The sequence below is a fragment of the Pseudophryne corroboree genome, chromosome 2 (assembly GCF_028390025.1).
Source record: "Pseudophryne corroboree isolate aPseCor3 chromosome 2, aPseCor3.hap2, whole genome shotgun sequence".
NCBI lineage: Eukaryota > Metazoa > Chordata > Amphibia > Anura > Myobatrachidae > Pseudophryne > Pseudophryne corroboree.
The window spans coordinates 495,321,798-495,340,770 of record NC_086445.1 but is presented as its reverse complement, the minus strand read 5'-3'; the positions used below and the strand labels follow the sequence as shown (position 1 = coordinate 495,340,770).

Below are 18,973 nucleotides of genomic sequence, written 5' to 3'. Positions count from 1 at the left end.
CTGTCTCCACAACAAACTCTCTCTCAATTTTTACCTCCACCAACACTATCTCTCTATCTCAACACTTTTTTCTCACCCTTTTTTAAAAATATATTTTACCATTATACTGTACTTGTTTGTAAATAATAGTCTCGTACTAATTTGTTTTGGTATGAAGTACTGAGGCAATGTTGTACTTTTAATGGATAATTTGTTCTCATTAACCGTTCCGTTTAGTAAGTACTGTAGGAGATATTAAAGAAAGAAATAGAAGGTATATAGTGTAACACAGTTTTAATATACACATATAACAGACAATGGATAAAAATGTTCTATGATGAACATAAAAGTGCAGTGCATGGTGTTTCTTCCCCAAACTGGGGTCTTTATCAAGGTGTGATATTCACACCTTGATAAAGACCCCAGTTAGGGGAAGAAACGCGTTGGTGGAGGAGGCGATGCCGTCTTTGTTATACAGGAACATTGCTGGAAACTCTGACGATCCTACAGCGGGGACACCCTGGGATTACCTGTTTTGAGCGTGATTTGAACTGTCTAATCCACAGTTCTAACACATCTGGTAACTATCCATCGTTAGCATTTGACTGGAAAGCCTCCACCTAAAATAATTTATTATGCCATGCACTGCACTTTTATGTTCATCATAGAACATTTTTATCCATTGTCTGTTATATGTGTATGTTAAAACTGTGTTACACTATATATCTTCTATTTCTTTCTTTCATATCTCATACTTCCTAAACGGAACGGTTAATGAGAACAAATTATCCATTGGTTCATTGGAAAAGCGCTGGTTAAGTGTTTATTTCATTTTTTTCTGTTACCTGTATTCTTGGTGGAGGATAAAAGGATACATCTAGAAGTGTTACACTGACTGGCAGCTGTTTGCGCACGGGACAGTTTCTCTAATCTTTTTTTCTGTTTGGAGGCAATGTTGTACTTTGCTTGAAAGATTGATCATCTACATCTCTATTGTATTTATATAAAAAGGAGAATATTTTTTACACGTGGTTGAAAGACAAAGTGGTGATAAAACAACATTCCATATTCTGTAAAAATGTCCACACTTACCTTCAATTTCTATAAGCGGGTATGAGGAGGGCTCTGCATTGGCATATAATGGCATAAAGGGGCTTTGATTCATATAATGCTGTGTGGGGAGGCTCTTTCTTTGATAATGGTCTTTAATTTGGCAAATGGTTGACACCCTAGTCTGGTGTTTAGTCACGCTCCCTGATCACGTTTCCTGTTCATGAAAATGAAAAGTAGTAACCCTAGCTGCATGCGCTGGTGCTCACATATGTAGGCACAGAATCAAGCCCAGATTGGTTAAAGGAAATTATTTTATTTTTTAAGGGATAAAAACTTTCCTTACTGTCATCATACCCCCACTATCCACATTCTCGCTTACTAGTCCGGGACAAGTCATGCTAAATACCACTTCACCTTCCCAGTAACATGGAAGCAAGAAGTTATGAAAACGAAATTGCTCAAAGAGGCGTAAAGTATTCCCACAAAGCCATTAGCCAGAGTGCTTCTGAAATGTCTGTGGGCACCATCATACAACGCTGGCAGCAATCCTCGCCAAGGCAGAGTACTTTGTTGCATTTACAGCTCTTTCACAAGACACCGAGCAGGATGGCAATTTAGGCAGATGGCACAGATAATGCTGTGTAGCTCTGACATATCAGGGATGCAGTGATTGCTTGAAAATGTACACACTTTAAAATAATGTTGCTTCTAGCAATGTCAATTGTGTTCTTTTGCTACTGAGACACCCAGAATAGCATAGTAAAAGCAATTCATACCGAAGCAGACTTTATGACAAACCCAGATAATCTTTTTTTGCGCATCTTTTTCTTTGTGAGCTGTTTTTCAGATGTACCTGATGTCAAAAATATTCTTCTAACAGACTTTTATAAATAGGCCTTCAGGTGAATAGGTCACAAAGACAAGTTACCCAATGCCTGACCATTGCAGATGTCTGTTTTAATGTCTTCCTGTAAGATGCAGGAATTGAAGCAGTAAATTGCTGGTCACAGGGGAGATTAGATAAATCTGCTCACTATGTGCTGCTGAAGATGATTGATTTTTAACGGGTCTTGATTAAATGCTTTAAATGCTGAAAAATGTCTACCCTCTGCCGTGTAATAACTTTCATTATTAATGCAGCTCACTAAAGGATAAGCAGAATAGAAAGGAGGGCTGGGATGGGAGTGGAAGAATTAGATTTTCATAAAAGGATAGAAATCTGTTGAGAAGGTTGGGAAGAATAGGGGATATATCTTTTATATTCCTTTCAGATATCCAGCTAAACATATGTTATTATGGGGCAGATGTATTAAGCCTGGAGAAGTGATAAAACGGTGATAAGTGCAAGGTGACAACGCACCAGCCAATCAGCTCCAATATGTAAATTGACAGTTATGAGCTGATTGGCTGGTGCATAGTCACCTTGCACTTATCACCACTTTATCACTTCTTTATGCCTTTATGTGCTGTAACAGGGCAATTAGCAAACACTACTTTAACATTGCATATTTGGTTGATATATCCAGATCGTCTCATATATCTGTGGATGCTATGGGGTTTTTCCACATTCGCAATTTAAAAGCTTAGATAATTTGCAATTACTTTTTAAAAGATTGCAAATTTGTGCTCATAGTGAACAATCGTTTATGGGCAAGTTCAAGTCAGAGCTACAAATGCTGACCAATGTTCATCACCTACTAGTGGATGTACCAATACACTTACATATCTGCAGCTGAATGAGAAGATGACACGTAGTCACTTTGTGATGCTACATCTACCTTCCCATAGGGTGAAAGCCCGTTGCAGCAATTTCTGGAACTCGCTTTCAATATGGAAACACGCCTGTGTCATGTCCAAAGAAATTATATATCTACCATGTTCTCTGGGATTTACACTAATAATATATAAGAATATTCTGCATATCAGGATACAATGAAAATATGTGCACTTTATCAGTAGAAGGTAGAGGACGATTATATTTCAACATTATAGGTCATTGGAAAGACTTTTCTTGAGTACACTTCACAACCTATGTTGTTTGTATAATAAGTCATATTTCCCATAGTGCTGGCCTAAACTTTTACGGTGCATGTGTCTTTCTCCAGAGCAAGCAGAAGACTGAGCAGCTCGGTATCACCACCCCCAAAGAAAAGGAAGAAGAAGAAATCTGGACGTAAGAGGAGCCGGTGAGTCTTTGTTTTATCCATCTCTGTAGTGTTTGCGGTGTGACTGTATTTAAGCAGAATAACCAGCTACTACAGAGTCACCATGAGAAGCTAATGATAAATAGCAGCATTTAGAAGCTATTACTGCAGCACCGCAATGCAGTAGCCTGAATTTTCTAATTCGTTTTTTAGACAAATGGGGAGATGGTGTCTATAGACAAGAATAAATAGTGACTCTGTCAATAACTAGTTCTGAACATGATTTCTGTCATGAAATCTAAAGTAATAGTCGAATCTTAGTACCCCTTCAGTCTTAACCCCCCTAAAAACTGCACAGGCACAATAAGTTACATACTTAATGCCCTATGTGCAAGCAAGTTGCAGTACATTTTGGAGAATTGATCATGAATTGTGGAGAAATTAGGAAATTTGAGCGTTGTTTATTTGCTATAAGAAATAATTGAATTCGGAATCTAAATTCATCTCTCTCACATTGAAATGTGTATCTTAATACTGCTTTTCCACCAAAATCTAACTCTTACTCTCCAATCTCCGTTTTTCCATTGCACTGTATTCCCGGATTTTTCCCAGGTTGACATCGTTTCTACTGAATAAGGGAAAACCCAGGAAACCACAATAAAACCTGTGTTGTCATAGCAACTCTCCTGCCTTCTCTCTGTGCGACCAGCACTCTCTCTGTGCTCTGTCACCTGTGCCCAATCTGTACCCTGTGTGTGCCCAGCTCTCCCAACAGCGACTAGCATGTAAACTATCCTCTCCAGCGTCCTCTCTGTGTACTTTTAACTGTGCTCAGCGGCCAATCTGTAGCCGGTGTGACCAGCTCTGTGCCTAGCGCTCTCAACAGCGACCAGCATGTACTCAAGCCTCTCCCAGCGTCTGCTCTGGTCCCTGGGCGATGACATAAGCTACCAGCCCCCTGGAGGAACCAATCAGCATCTTTTTGGAAATTCCCGTGTTGAAAATCCCGGGTAAGAGCTGTTTCCAATGCAACTCACCCGGGAAAGGCCGCTAAAAACCCTGCTTGTGAGCAGGGTAAAAATCCCAGGTCACTTTACCCGGGATATTTGACTTTTAGCTGTTTCCACTGCCAAAAATCCCAGGTATGTGCGCATTCATGTGAAAAAAAATGGGATTTTCATGTCAGTGAAAAAGGGGTAAAAGGCATACAGCTTGTGGCTTGCTGAGTTCAACAAACCTTTGTGCATACATTTTTGTGTAGGGTTTGTTATGTGTAAAGATGCATGGGACAGCACCTTATCTGTTTTTGTACAATATGTGGATTTTGGGGGTCATTCCGAGTTGATCGCTAGCTGCCGTTGTTCGCAGCGCAGCGATCAGGCTAAAAATCAGCATTTCTGCACATGCGTATGCTCCGCAATGCGCATAAGCGATGTACGGGTACAAAGCCCATTGTGGTTGTGCACAGGTTCTAGCGAAGTTTTCAGTCGCACTGGCGGCCGCAAGAAGATTGACAGGAAGTGGGCGTTTCTGGGTGTCAACTGACCGTTTTCAGGGAGTGTTTGCAAAAACGCAGGCGTGGCTGGGCGTTCGCTGGGCGGGTGTATGACGTCAAATCCGGACATGAATAGGCTGAAGTGATCGCAAGCACTGAGTAGGTTCAGAGCTAGTCAGAAACTGCACAAACTGTTTTTGCAGAGCTCGGCTGCACATGCGTTCGCACTTCTGCTAAGCTAAAATACACTCCCCAGTGGGCGGCGACAATGCGTTTGCAAGGCTGCTAAAATCTGCTAGCGAGCGATCAACTTGGAATGACCCCCTTTGTACACTGCCAGTTTTAGTTATTTTATTGGAATGCTTCTGCAGATATTTGTTTCTGTTGCTAACAAGCATTTCTTAAATGGCTTAAGTGCTTATGCTTTTGGCTTCCACATGATAAAGTATCTATCTTGCAAAACTGTAATGCAGGGTGTGATCTCATGCTGCAGTAGCCACAGATCACTGGATAGAGGAAGAAGCTCCAGGATCTAATATTTAATACTTGCATCACCATAGACATGAAGATAGCAATAAGATACATTTTATTACTCAGTCTTTTTACTGCATTGTGAACATCATTCATTGCTAGTCATAAGTATTATGGAAATAACAAACGAGCTAAACAGACATTTTAGTATTTATTCGATTTATGGACAGTACAGTGCATCATTACTTATGTCTGGAGAAAATCAGTATTAAGTAGCTAATAAAATGTATCATTTAAAAGCTTAGGAAAAATCATTTGTTTTCAAATCCATAGGAGCTCATTTACAGTTGGATGTAAGTCTGTTTTTGGAAGCAGTATTTCCCTTTTGAACATGCATACCAGCAGAGCTGGATTTAGACCTCATGGGGCCCTAGGCAAGATATCGGTTTGGGGCCCCCCTATCATAAAAAAATCCATAGCACTATATTTCTGTTCCTGATTGCGAGTGGCATCGTAGGAGTGCCTTGGGGCGTCCACAGGGAGATAGCGAGTCACTAACCCGCAGACGGGCCCAACCCGCTCAGATGCTTCATGCAGTGGGGCTGCAGCTGGCTGGGATGCGCCGACGGGATCTCCACGCTCAGATGATCCGAGCATACACAGGATGCTCCGTGCACTTTGTTTTCATCCCAGTGGCAATGCCCCCTTGTCATAATGTCACATGTTTGTGGGGACCCTGTATGTTTGGCTCTCTATGCACCCTTTCTCCTGGAATAGCAGACTTATTCCGTCATCACATAAACTCTGTTTTCTGCCTAAAGAACATTGGGGTATTTATAGCCACTATACCAGTGGTTCCCAAACTTTTTTGAAACACGGCGCACTGGAGCATCAGAATTTTTTTGATGGCACCACTAGACCAAAAGTTCCTTATTGAGAAATTTAGAAAGAAATATTAAATTAAGTAAATTGTGTTTATATGTCATCCTTAGGGTCAGTTTAGTGGTGAGCAACAGGATTTGCTCCTGTTTGTCCACATAGTTTATGATTGGCAGCCACCAGCACTGGTTTTGCCTATTACATTGACTTGTAATAATTTGAATTGGTCATGGACCCCTGCAAATGCTCTGAGGCACTCCAGGGTGCCACGGCACACAGTTTGAGAACCACTGCATTATACAATACTGCCTCTGCAGATGTTCTCCTGGGATTATTACATTGAACTAAGGCTTCCCCCTCTTTCCAGAAATCTTTACACTTCAGTATCCACATTGCTTCCTGGAGTGCTCCTTAAATGGCTGATGTGAGTTCAGATAATGTAAATCTACATTTCTCTGTAGCTCTTTACAATATAGGGACTTTCCCACTTTTACAGTAAAGCTTTTTAATATGAGGCTCTCATTCCCCATCAATCCGTATCAACTCCAGTTACAAAGAGGCCAAGATGTGTGACACATCACAAGCTTTTATCCCCCTTGAGATTAGTGGTGGTGTCTCCCCTGAAATGTATCCAAACCATATAGCATCTATACATTGATGCTATACTTTATTAGCTATAGGGGGCAGTACTGCTCTGCTTATTGTTATAACTAAATAATAACATAAAAAAAATAATCTATTTACCTGTTCGCAAGGCCATCGTGTTATTAGGCCCAATAACAATCCATATGTGCATGTGAGTCTGGACAAAATGTTCCAATTCACAAACATTAAGCCTTAGGGTCAGTATCACGGTATCCAATTAGAGGCCATTTTGATTGGCCGAAATTAGACCCATGATCTCACAAAAACACATGGGATCGGTGGGGAAAGTCCCCGATTCCATGTGGTATCGCGGCTCCGGCAGCCCCTTATCGCTGATTATGCTTTGGGTGCCAAAATTAATGTTTTGGGGTTTTGAAATGCAAGACACATAATCTCTAAGCACTTCCATAGAAACTAACTACTTGAAGTAAATAAATTACCAAGGTATTGCACTAGCAGATAATAATCAATATATAAAAGCATTAGGAAAATTGCTTTACATCGCTACAAGACCTGACCTTGCAACAGATGTGGGAATTTTATATTGAAAAATCTCTACCTGGGAAAAGTCACCACAAAACATTAGGGAAAAATGAAATTAGTGAACTAAGAGCCAAATGTAATACCCTTCGACCTGTGGAAGCTGGAGCAATTTTCCGGCAAGAAAGTCAATTGATTTAAAGCTGCAATCAATTTAAAGATAAAACTAAGTTTTCCTTTAAATGAATTGCTGCTTTAAGTCAAATGACTTTCTCGATGGAATTGCGCTGAATCCTGCAAATCGCAGTCTATTACACTTGTACCTTAGCCTGAGCTGTTGAGAAGTGATGGAATATAACAGCAGGACCTAGCTAATTAATGCTTTGTTTGAGTCACTATACTGGAGAGGCAGTAGGTGGCACTGTATTGTAACTTGTATAATTTGTAGCCACTATTTACTATAATGGTAATGTTTTCTTTTCTGCTTTAATTGTTAATCGTCTTTGTCTTGTAATGGTCTTAGGGCCTAATTCAGACTTGATCGTAGCTGTTACTCAGACATGCTGGGGGACGCCCAGCACAGGGCTAGTGCGCCCCGCATGTCTGGCTCTGCCCCGCCGCACAAGTACAGAAGCATCGCACAGTGGCAATGCTTTTGTACTTGACGAGTAGCTCCCTACCAGCGCAGCTCCTGCGCGCTGGCAGGGAGCTACTCGTTGCTGTCCGGGTCGCAGCGGCTGCGCGTGACGTCACGCAGCCGCCGCGGCCTGCCGTCCGCACGGTCCAGGCGCTGTCTGGCATGTGCCGGCGCACTGCGGCGCCAGTGCATGCACAGTTCAGACCCGATTGGCTGCTGTGTGAAAATGCACAGCAGCGATCAGGTCTGAATTAGGCCCTTAGTACAGTTATCTTACAATCTTCTTCTGCATGCTGATGCTTGACCATAAAAGTAGAATCGACAAAACAACTACAGCTCCATACAGTGTCGGACTGGGGCCTGAAAGACCTACCGGAGGAATGTAGTGGTAGGGGCCCATGTGTAGGGATGTGACCAGTCAACAGAGGAGGTGTGGTCAGTTGCCACAGAGGCTTGGCTAACCATAAGAGAATGCATGGTCTGGGCCCCTTGATAAATATATATAGTAAAAATACTGCTAGTGCATGCATGATAATGCACCAGATTAATAACAGCGATGCACTGTAGTGAATATACCAAAGTCCTGTGCAGTATAAGGTAACATACAGATGTAGCCATGCTCAGCTTTGCCGACTAGCGTCTTATGAGAGGTCGGGATGCAGGGGGAGTTATTGTGACCGTCGGTCCCATAACTACATCCCTTTTATACACATAATGTTTGTGGTATTTTTTAATTACTAGTAACATTTTTGTTTTATGCAAGCGAGAAATGCAAGAATGTAAGGGATGTTTAAAAACTTAAATTCCTGCATGCAGGTCTCAGATGTGTGATGCAGGAGGTGATGTGAGAATGATTGCATACCTCCCAACTGTCCCGTTTTTCGCAGGGCAGTCCCCTTTTTTTGGGACTGTCCCGCTGTCTCACCCGCGGGCCGCAGTGTCCCGCGGTGGGGGGGGGGGGGGACAGTTGGGAGTCACCTGTCAATCACTGCTCTGCCTAGTATTATATATAAGCGTGCGCAGCTAATTTTATTGGGGGTGCACCGACGGAGGGGTGTGTCTAGCACTATTTTACATTCTCTCAGTAAAATCACATGGCTTAATCTAATTTCTCCCTAGTTCCTAATGATAAAGTAGATATAATACACCCCAGATAAATAAAATGAAACATAATAATGCAACCAGTGGCCGGTACTGACTGTCAACTATGGCATAACCCTGAGTCCTAGCTGCCGCTGCACCCTATCGTTGCTTACACTTCCTCAACCTATCCCTGACCCAGTGGCAGAATTAGCAAGTGGGCCTAGGTCAATATTCATTCCCCTCCACGCACACACATCCCACCCCTTGCACCCCTAGCACCTACACCCTGATTTTGAGTGGGCCACTCTGAAAATACAGGAGATTTAGGGGGCCGAACATTTGAGTTTTAACATAACAGAAGTAACATTTTAAGTTTACACATGAGCCATCAGAGCCACATTGGCCTCTTTCCATGCCATCAGACCCTCCTCTGCAGGACAACAGCATATGTCACACATCTCCCCATGCTCACCAGCTACTGACAGTAGTGCCCTTTATTCACATTACGCCACACAGTATGAGCCGAAATTCACATTACACCACACAGTATGAGCCAAAATTCACATTAAGCCACACTGTATGAGCCGAAATTTAGGTTACGCCACACAGTATGAGCCGAAATTCAGGTTATGCCACACAGCATGAGCCGAAATTCAGGTTATGCCACACAGTATGAGCCAAAATTCAGGTTACGCCACACAGTATGAGCCAAAATTTAGGTTACACCACACAGTATGAGCTGAAATTAACTTTACGCCACACAGTATGAGCTGACATTCACATTATGCCACACTGTATGAGCCAAAATTCAGGTTACGCCACACAGTATGAGCCGAAATTCATGTTATACCACACAGTATGAGCCGAAATTCACGTTACACCTCACAGAAATTCACATTACGCCACACAGTATGAGCCGAAAATTCACATTACGCCACACAGTATGAGCCGAAATTCAGGTTACGCCACACAGTATGAGCCAAAATTCAGGTTACGCCACACAGTATGAGCCTCCCCCTTGCATCTCTCAGCCACACCATCATCTCTTCCCTGCGTTGCCTCTCAGCCATACAGTCCCCCTGTGTCGTCTCCCAGCTACATCATCATCTCCCCCATCAGCTCTCAGCCATATAATCATCTCACGACTGTGTCTCTGCCAAACCATCATGTTCCTGCATCTTTCATCATCCCACTCCACTCATTCTGAGGTAAATGTATGAACCAGTGATAAGAATGGAGAAGTGAGCCTGTGGAGAAGTTGCCCATGGCAACCAATCAGCTGCTCCGTACAGTTGTATAGTATGCAAATTATAAATGTTACTCCACTGGCTCACTTCTCCACACTTATCACTGCTTCATACATTTACCCCTCTGTGTCACCTCCCCCCCTTTCTTTCTATGTCTCTCTGTGCCCCTGTCTCTCTGTGCCCATCTCCCCCCCCCTATGTCTTTATGTGTGTGTTTGTCCCTCCCCCTTCTATATCTCTGTTTCCGGCCAGCTGCCCTCACCTTCTGGGAGTCAAGATCTGGTGGACAATGAGGCCAGGCATCACGCTGAAGTCAGGAAGCTTTGGCGTCGCAGTTGTCCTCCTGGAAGCAGCCCTAACAAAGTGGGAGCTTCCCTGCTGCAGTATAGTCATGACGCCAAGCACCACGAACCTTGGGGGTATGTGGTGCAGGTGTGGCGCCAGGATGGCGGGGGGGTGGGCAGGATTCCCTGCCCGGAAGGCAACTAAGGGTCAGGGACATTTGGAGAGGCCCAATCCGCCCCTGCGCACCGCACTATACAGCGTCAGACTGAAAATAAATTACAGCTTCCGGCAGCAAGGGCTGCTGGGAGCTGTAGTTTATTTTCAGTTTGATGATCACTGTAGTGCCGGCTCCTTAGATTCGGGCATGTCACGGTGCCCCTTGGACCTGCATAGCGGGGTCCGTTACTGGTGAGTAGGGTGCCTGACATTAGGGGGTGCCTGTGTGCACCAGGCACCCCCCGTGAGTACGCCAATGGTATTATACTAATACTATAATAGTGTTATACTCCATATTACAGAGGATATTTGACTACACCTTTTAGTTCTCACACTATGGGGGTAACTCCGACATACTGCAGTTTGTCGCAGCGTGCGGATGGGTCAGAACTGTGCATGAGCGGCAGACGCATTGCGCACGCATGTCGTTGCCACGCCGCCAGCTGAAAAAGACTGACAGGCGGGAGGCGTTCCGGGGCGTAAACTGACCGTTTGGAGGGCGGATGTCTGATGTCAATCCCGGGACCTTTGTCGCTGGATCCGTCGCACAGGGTTAGTAAGTCTGACCCTGGTCTTGTTTTGCAGGAAACTTTTTTAGCATAGCAGGGCTGCACAAGCGATCGCAGCCTGCTATGCTAAAATACACTCCCCCATAGGCGCCGTCAAGATGATCGCACGAGCAGCAAAAAGTTGCTACTTGCGATCAACTCGGAATGAGGGCCCATGAAGGAATGAATTAACAGTTCCCATCCATTCGGCTTATGAATGAGTTTTGTATCACCTGAAAAGAATAAATATGCATTTTAGAATCCCTACAAATTATGTGATTTACTATATTTGCTTCCATAAAACGTTATATTGTATACAGTAGTTTACAGGAATCGGTTAACATACCGCCATTCGGGATCCCGGCGATCACAATACAGACGCCGGAACCCCGACAAGTGGTGAAACGCTGATGCTGGAATACCGGCGACACAGGCTATTCTCCCTTTAGTGGGTGTTCACGACACCCATAGAGGGAGACTATAACCTGAGCACCGTCCCCGCAGTGCGGCGAGCGCAGCGAGCCCACAAGGGGCTTTCTAGCGCTCGTCCCTCTGCTGGCATACTGGTGGGAGGGAACCCGCTGTCAGTATACTGGCGGCCGGCATCCTGGCCGTCAGCATATCATACTGAATCCTAGTTTAGTACCTACCTAGATATATATGATGTAAAATTATCTTGAAACTTATTATTGGTCTCCAAAGCCACATGTAATTAAATCTATACTTTGAGCTCTTTATTCAACAGTATCTAGTGCAAAATGGCATATATTTCAAGAAAGATAACTATGTTTGCAAAAACTCATTAAAATACTTACATTGTATGATTATAGGAAGAGTATCTGGTCACATGGGGGTTTATTTACTAATATTCGTGTTTTTGCCGTTTTTATGGGTTTTTCAACTCAAATGGTATCGGGTGCATTTTACTGCAACTTTTTGAATCCTGATACGGTTATTCACTAAGCTACAGAGTTTTGCACAATCATTTTTTCCGATGTCGATGTGATTCGTAATATCAGGCAGTGTTTTACGGGAGTGATGAGTAAAACACTGCTTGACAAAACACAAGGAATCCCGGCCGGATCTGTGAGATCCGTGCAGGGCTTCATTGTGTACCTTAAAAAGTTGATTAAAGTCTTAAAAAATTTGAAAAAAATTGCGTGGGTTCCCCCCTCCTAAGCACAACCAGCCTCGGGCTCTTTGAGCCGGTCCTGGTCGAAAAAATATGGGGGAAAAAATGACAGGGGTTCCCCCATATTTAATCAACCAGCACCGGGCTCTGCGCCTGGTCCTGGTTCCAAAAATACAGGGGACAAAAAGCGTAGGGGTCCCCCGTATTTTTGAAACCAGCACCGGGCTCCACTAGCTGGGGAGATAATGCCACAGCCGGGGGACACTTTGATATCGGTCCCTGCGGCCGTGCCATTAAAACCCCAACTAGTCACCCCTGGCTGAAGTACCCTGGAGGAGTGGGGACCCCCTCAATCAAGGGGTCCCCCCCCTCCAGCCACCCAAGGGCCAGGGATGAAGCCAGAGGCTGTCCCCCCCATCCAAGGGCGGCGGATGGGGGGCTGATAGCCTTGTGTGAAATTGTGAATATTGTTTTTAGTAGCAGTACTACAAGTCCCAGCAAGCCTCCCCCGCATGCTGGTACTTGGAGAACCACAAGTACCAGCATGCGGTGGAAAACCGGGCCCGCTGGTACCTGTAGTACTACTACTAAAAAAATACCCCAATAAAAACAGGACACACACACCGTGACAGTACAACTTTATTACATACATGCACACCAACATACACACATATTTACCTATGTTCCCACGAGGCTCGGTCCTCTTCTCCATGTAGAATCCTAGGGGTACCTGTGTAAAAAATTATACTCACATAATCCAGTGTACCTTCTGTTCTTTGTATAATCCACGTACTTGGCAAAATAATAAAACGGAAACACGACCACGCACTGAAAGGGGCCCCATGTTTACACATGGGACCCCTTTCCCCGACTGCCAGGACCCCCCCTGACTCCTGTCAAAGAGGGTCCTTTCAGCCAATCAGGGAGCGCCACGTCGTGGCACTCTCCTGATTGGCTGTGTGCTCCTGTAGTGTCTGTCAGGAAGCACACGGCACAGGTACAATGTAGCGCCTATGCGCTCCATTGTAGCCAATGGTGGGAACTTTGCGGTCAGCGGTGAGGTTACTTTCTACTTACTGTCGTTTTTTCCGTAAAGTGACGGGGAACCCATATTAGTGCACCGTGTCCCCTCGCATGGCTCGCTTCGCTCGTCATGCTTCGGGCAAGGTGCCTCGCTGTGCTAGGCACAGATTACCATTCCAGTCGTAGTCCACGTGGATCGTTAAGTATGAAAAAAAAAATGTCAAAAACTCATGTCGCCCTTTTGCCCTGTTGACCTAGTACATGTCGACCTAACGTCCATGTCAACCTAATGCATGTCGGCCTAATTGCATTGTTGACCTTCAGTGGTCGACCTAATGAGTGTCAACCTAAGTTGTGTCGACCTAATGACCGTAACCCATGGATAGGCACTATGGGGAGGGTTAAGGGCAGGGATAAGGGTTTGGGATAGGGGAGAATTACTCACTGAAACTGCTGCTTACATGAGTGCCGGAGGTCAACATTCTGTCATATAAACATTTCATCTCTGTAAGCATGATAATTTTCGATTGGTCCCTGTTGACATGCTAAGCATATCGACATGCTGCATGTCGACCTAACATACCACACCAGTGGCAGAAGGTGTGACTAGGTTTGATCTTGTTCTATTATACAGTACGTACTGCACAATTCACATAAGCATGTTTCTTGTTTAAATACTGTAAACTTCAATGAGAACAATTGAACTTTTGTGGTATTCCTGCAAGGATTCAGCCAAGAGTCTTGGCCACAGCAGAGTTTCACTGAAATGAGTTAGTAAGTCACGTAAAGTGAGAGTCATACCAGGGAATAGTGATGGAAATAGCATGAGTCTCATGAGAAAATGTGAATAGATGAGAATAGTGCTGGTACATACCCAGCAAGAGTGGGCGCAGCTAGAAACAGAGGGTTTCCCTCACCTCACGGCTTTTACTAAGAACGCACAATGTAAGATATAAAGGTAAAGCACAATGGAATATGCTGCGCTATATAAGAAACTGTTAATTAATAAGTAAATAAATAAGGCTAATTTCCCAGATGTATCCTGCTTTATCGTCTATCAGGTTGCCCACCAAAGTGCTATTAGAAAAGATGGTTTTCCCAATATGGTCAACCTCTTTCCTAATACCTGCAATCAAATAGTTAGAAACATGTTATTAAATCTGTAACTGAAAATGTACCTGTAAGATTGAATGCCGATCATTTGTGTGTGCAAGTTGTCATTTATGTGTCATTTAAGGGATTCTTTTGTAAATGCATTGTTAGTGAATGGGAATTAGGCAGAGAATTAACCCTGTAGCGTCTGTTCTTTTTCCTAGCTGTGATAGTTCATCACCAGTGCGGAAAGAAAAGAAGAAGAAAAGCAGCAAAAAGCACAAAAGGGACAGGTAATATTAGCGCAAATGTGCTTATTACTTAATGACAAAAATAATACAAAGATCTGTCATTGTGGAGCTGAGTACACACTAAGACAATATTGGCCTGACAAATTGGGCATATCACCCAGAGTGTATGCCCAAATTATGGGTGCCCGTGGTCATTAGCGACATCGCCCGGTCGGTCCTGCCAGTCCTGCTGCATGGCCAACTGGGCGATAACGCTAGCGACCGCAGCATGAGTAATGAATGTCGCCCAATGTGCACCCAGGATCCAATATGTTGCCCCACCTGGGCTGAAATATCGACTGGGTACACATTGTCCCAGTGTGTACCTAGCTTAAATCATCTTCAGTAATGACAGAAAAGACTATGCAACAATTATTCCTTAAGAAAACATTACACTCTTAACTTTTCCCACCATGTAATCATTTCATCTAAACGACATTTCAGTTTAAGATAAATTAAATAGAAGAAAGTAATTGATTAGAAAAAACCAGAAATGTTCCTGCCATTGATAAGTAGCACAGTACTAGTGTGCCCCCCCTCGAACACTGTGCCCCCTTATCGAATTCTGGTAATACACATGGTAGAATTTCCTGCTCAGAATATAGACCAGCCAGTCATACAGCTTCATGTAATTGGTGTTGCCACCTATGCCTTTTGATGATTGGTCATTAGAAACTGGTTTACATTAACATACAGTAAATTCTCTGTTTAACGAAGTATTATATGAATAAAATAATATGCTTATTCTGCAACTTTGGTGCCTAACCTTCTTTCATTGAACTGAATTCCTTTCAATCCATTATTTATTTGCATGTACATTTTACTTAGCTTCGAGATCAGGTTATTGCATAAACCTTATTTCTTAAACTGGGCACACACTGCACGATCACATCGTGCCCGGCGGGAGGGGTGTATACACACTTGCAGATGCCGGCAGCGGCGAACGGCGTTGCGGGGGGGGGGCGCACGGCCCATGCTGCATTCGGCAGCATGGCATCGCTAAAGCCAGCCCCTGATCTTCATTCATGTTCAAAAGATCAGGGGCTGTCGCTAGCGACCACAGGTGCGCGCATCGCCATCTGCATCGGTCATACACACGGACCGATGTACACAATGTGTCGTTCCGTTTGATCATGGCTGTAATCGACCCATGTGTATACCCCTTTAGAGGCATGTCATATAAAAAATATTTTTTAGTGGAGAAGAGTGCTCTTTCACTATTTGAAATGTAATTTAAATGCACTAAATAAATGGTTCTCAAACTCAACTCTGAATCCTCTAGTGTTCCCATCATGTCATGTTTTCAGAACTTCTGTTTGTGGAAGCAGGTTTAATAATTACTAACTCACTTGTGCATGGTTAAAGAAGTCCACAAAATATGACCTGTTTGTGGTACTTGAGGACTGGAGTTGAGAACCACTGGACTAAATAAACTAGATTGTCAAGTGAAGGTTGGAATCCGGGTGATAGGTCGACAGTCAATAGGTCAACAGGTACAAAAGGTCAACATACAGAAATACATTGGTCGAGTATTGAATGTGGCATTACCCAATTGCTGACATAGGATAATTGTAGTCAATATGTAAAATAAATGCACACTTTAATATCCTAAATACCATACAACTTATAAAAATATCACACCAGGCATTATGTGATAAAACATAAATACAGAAGGAGTCCTACTGAGGATATACGTAGGGGAGCTGCAGGTGATGATTTATGCAGGGAAGTCCGGACTTGTCCTGCATTTGCTCCCAGATCTTAAAATCCTCACTACGGCAGGTATCACTCCTCTGGTCCAGGTGATGGTAAGACCGTCGAACTGGGGGATGTAGTCAACGCGTTTCGGAACACACACGTATATCCTCGTTGGACTCCTTCTGTATTTATGTTTTATCACATAATGCCTGGTGTGATATTTTTACAAGTTGTGCATTAATTTTACATATTGACTACAATTATCCTATGTCAGCAATTGGGGAGCGCCACATTCAATACTCGACCAATGTATTTCTATATATTCACTGAAGTGAGGTAGGGTACCCCATAAACGTATTGAAAGGGTAGCTCATACCCAAGTGAAGCGCTATAGGTACTCTGTCACCCAATATACATTACAAAAGGTCAGCAGGTTCAAATGGTCGACACATATTGTTGAAACAAGATTTTTTCTTCTTCATATTTTCAACTTTTTAATCATTTACCATCCATGTGGACTACAACTGGGAATAGTAACCTGTGCTGAGCGCAGCGAGTCACCTTGTCCGAAGTGTGGCTAGTGAGGTGGAATGCTAATCGGGGTAACATGGGGTTTAAAATTATAAATGGCACCCAGAAAACATTTCCATGTCGACCTTTTCACTGTGTCAACCTTTTGTAACTGTTGACTTTTTCATGTGTCTACCTTTTACATTTCGATCAATTGATTATGTTGACCCTGTCAACCTCTTGCATGTTGACTATATGGGGTGGACCTATTGACTGTCGACCTAATTATGGTCGACCCATTGATCGACACCCGGGAGGGTTATATATGGATCCACAATTTCACTCCAGAAAACAAACACTATAAAAAAAAATGACGGATAGACATTTCCAGCACTGCAGAAGGTCTTACACTGACCCCTGCAGGAAGTGTGGCTTGTAGGACTCTCCAGACCAGGATATGCAAATACGATTTACTTACGTATTTACTATGGGTAAATGTGAACATTTTGTAGCATATACATAGAATATGAATATTTAGATAAATGGAAACAGCGGGGAAACATTGCTCATGACCCTATACTTTGTGCTGTTCATATAGTGGAGTTAATATTTTCTTGTTATTATGTGATAACATCATTGATGATGTATGTTGAAGCAGGGCAGACTGTTTCCAATCCTTCCATGGATGCCGCAATCAATTAAAAGAAACTGTTCCTGTTCACTTGTTCTATTCCCTAGATCTTGTGTAATGTAACAGCATGTGTCATCCTCATTAAAGGGCTTACCTTGGTTTCCTTATGACTTTTCTGCTGTACAGGATAACTGTAGTGACTTTGGGTTTCTCAGATTTGTTGTCATTATTTTTACCCTTTGCTACACATTTGCTTTAGAAAGTGAATAAACGCTCTGTCGCATACCCATTCAGGCAATTACAGCAGTGTGCTTTGTAAGTGAAATATACTGCTGATGGATCTCTAATGAACACGGCTATCACATTCTGCATAATATGATAATCAGGTCTGGGGATTTGCTTTTTGCTGATAGAAATGGGATCTTACTTTGTGGAGCCAAGATACATTTGTTTTTAAAGACAACTCATGATGAAACACGTTAAACTTGAGTACAAACTAAACTTTGCTTTGTTTTATCGTCAAAACATTTTCTTTAGGAGTAAAAGTTTGATGTTATTTTCATTGTAACATTATTAACAGTTTATTTTTTAGTACTACGTAAAATCGCTATAATATAAAATAAAGCAAAAGTTACTATTTCACTTAAAATCCATCAAATATTTGCTCCATTTGTTTTTTTGTTTTAAAGACGCTTTTTCTTTTTTTATTCAAAGGTCAAATTCAGGGTCCAGAAAGAAGAGAAGACACAGGTGAGGAACTTGTAATTACCATAATAATAATAATAATAATAATAATAATAATAATAATAATAATATAATCATCATCATATGCTAGATGGTTTTACGGCTGGTATTCCCACTGCCAGGACACATATAAAATATGTAACTCTGTTGTGCACCTGATTTACCTGTGGAAGAATGCATTGCCCTATCTAAGGTGATCATTGTACTGCAGTCCCCAAATTACAATTTGCACTATTTTGGAGGATTAACCAAAACTGCAAGTCAGAGCTTATATTGAAGGCTGCTATTGAGGTTAACCCTGTATTACCTTATTCTGTTGTCTCATTATTATCCTATGAAGAATACAGAAGGTGAGCTTTTGTTTTTATATAACTATATGTGCTATATGCTATGATTATACATATTTTTTAGCTTCCAAGACTAATAGGTATATAGAAGAAAAGTAGTCTTTGTATAAAGGTGGAGTGCACTAGCGCACAAATACTGTCATGTATAATTATAGTTATGCATTGTTTTGCAAAAGCCATCCAGATAGTCAAGAAATCCAGGTATGGGAGTATATTTAATAAAAGTTGATATTTGGGTCGATGTTGATCGAATATTGGTCTTTGGTCGATGTTGGTTTGATTTTGTGTTTCAGAGTCTGAATCACACGTTTAGTAACAGATGATTTTTGAAATCCTATAAAAAA

General features: G+C 42.6%; 1 protein-coding gene across 5 annotated transcripts in view; it reads left to right on the top strand.

Moving 5' to 3' along the window:
* SRRM3 (serine/arginine repetitive matrix 3) overlaps positions 1 to 18,973 on the top strand; it is a 648,971-nt gene that overhangs the window by 542,544 nt on the left and 87,454 nt on the right. For all 5 annotated transcript variants that reach the window (XM_063953960.1, XM_063953959.1, XM_063953957.1 and 2 more), the window contains 3 exons: positions 3,138 to 3,218; positions 14,634 to 14,702; positions 18,253 to 18,288. In XM_063953960.1, coding sequence (XP_063810030.1) covers positions 3,138 to 3,218; positions 14,634 to 14,702; positions 18,253 to 18,288 — 186 coding nt within the window. The remainder of the gene's footprint in view (positions 1 to 3,137; positions 3,219 to 14,633; positions 14,703 to 18,252; positions 18,289 to 18,973) is intronic.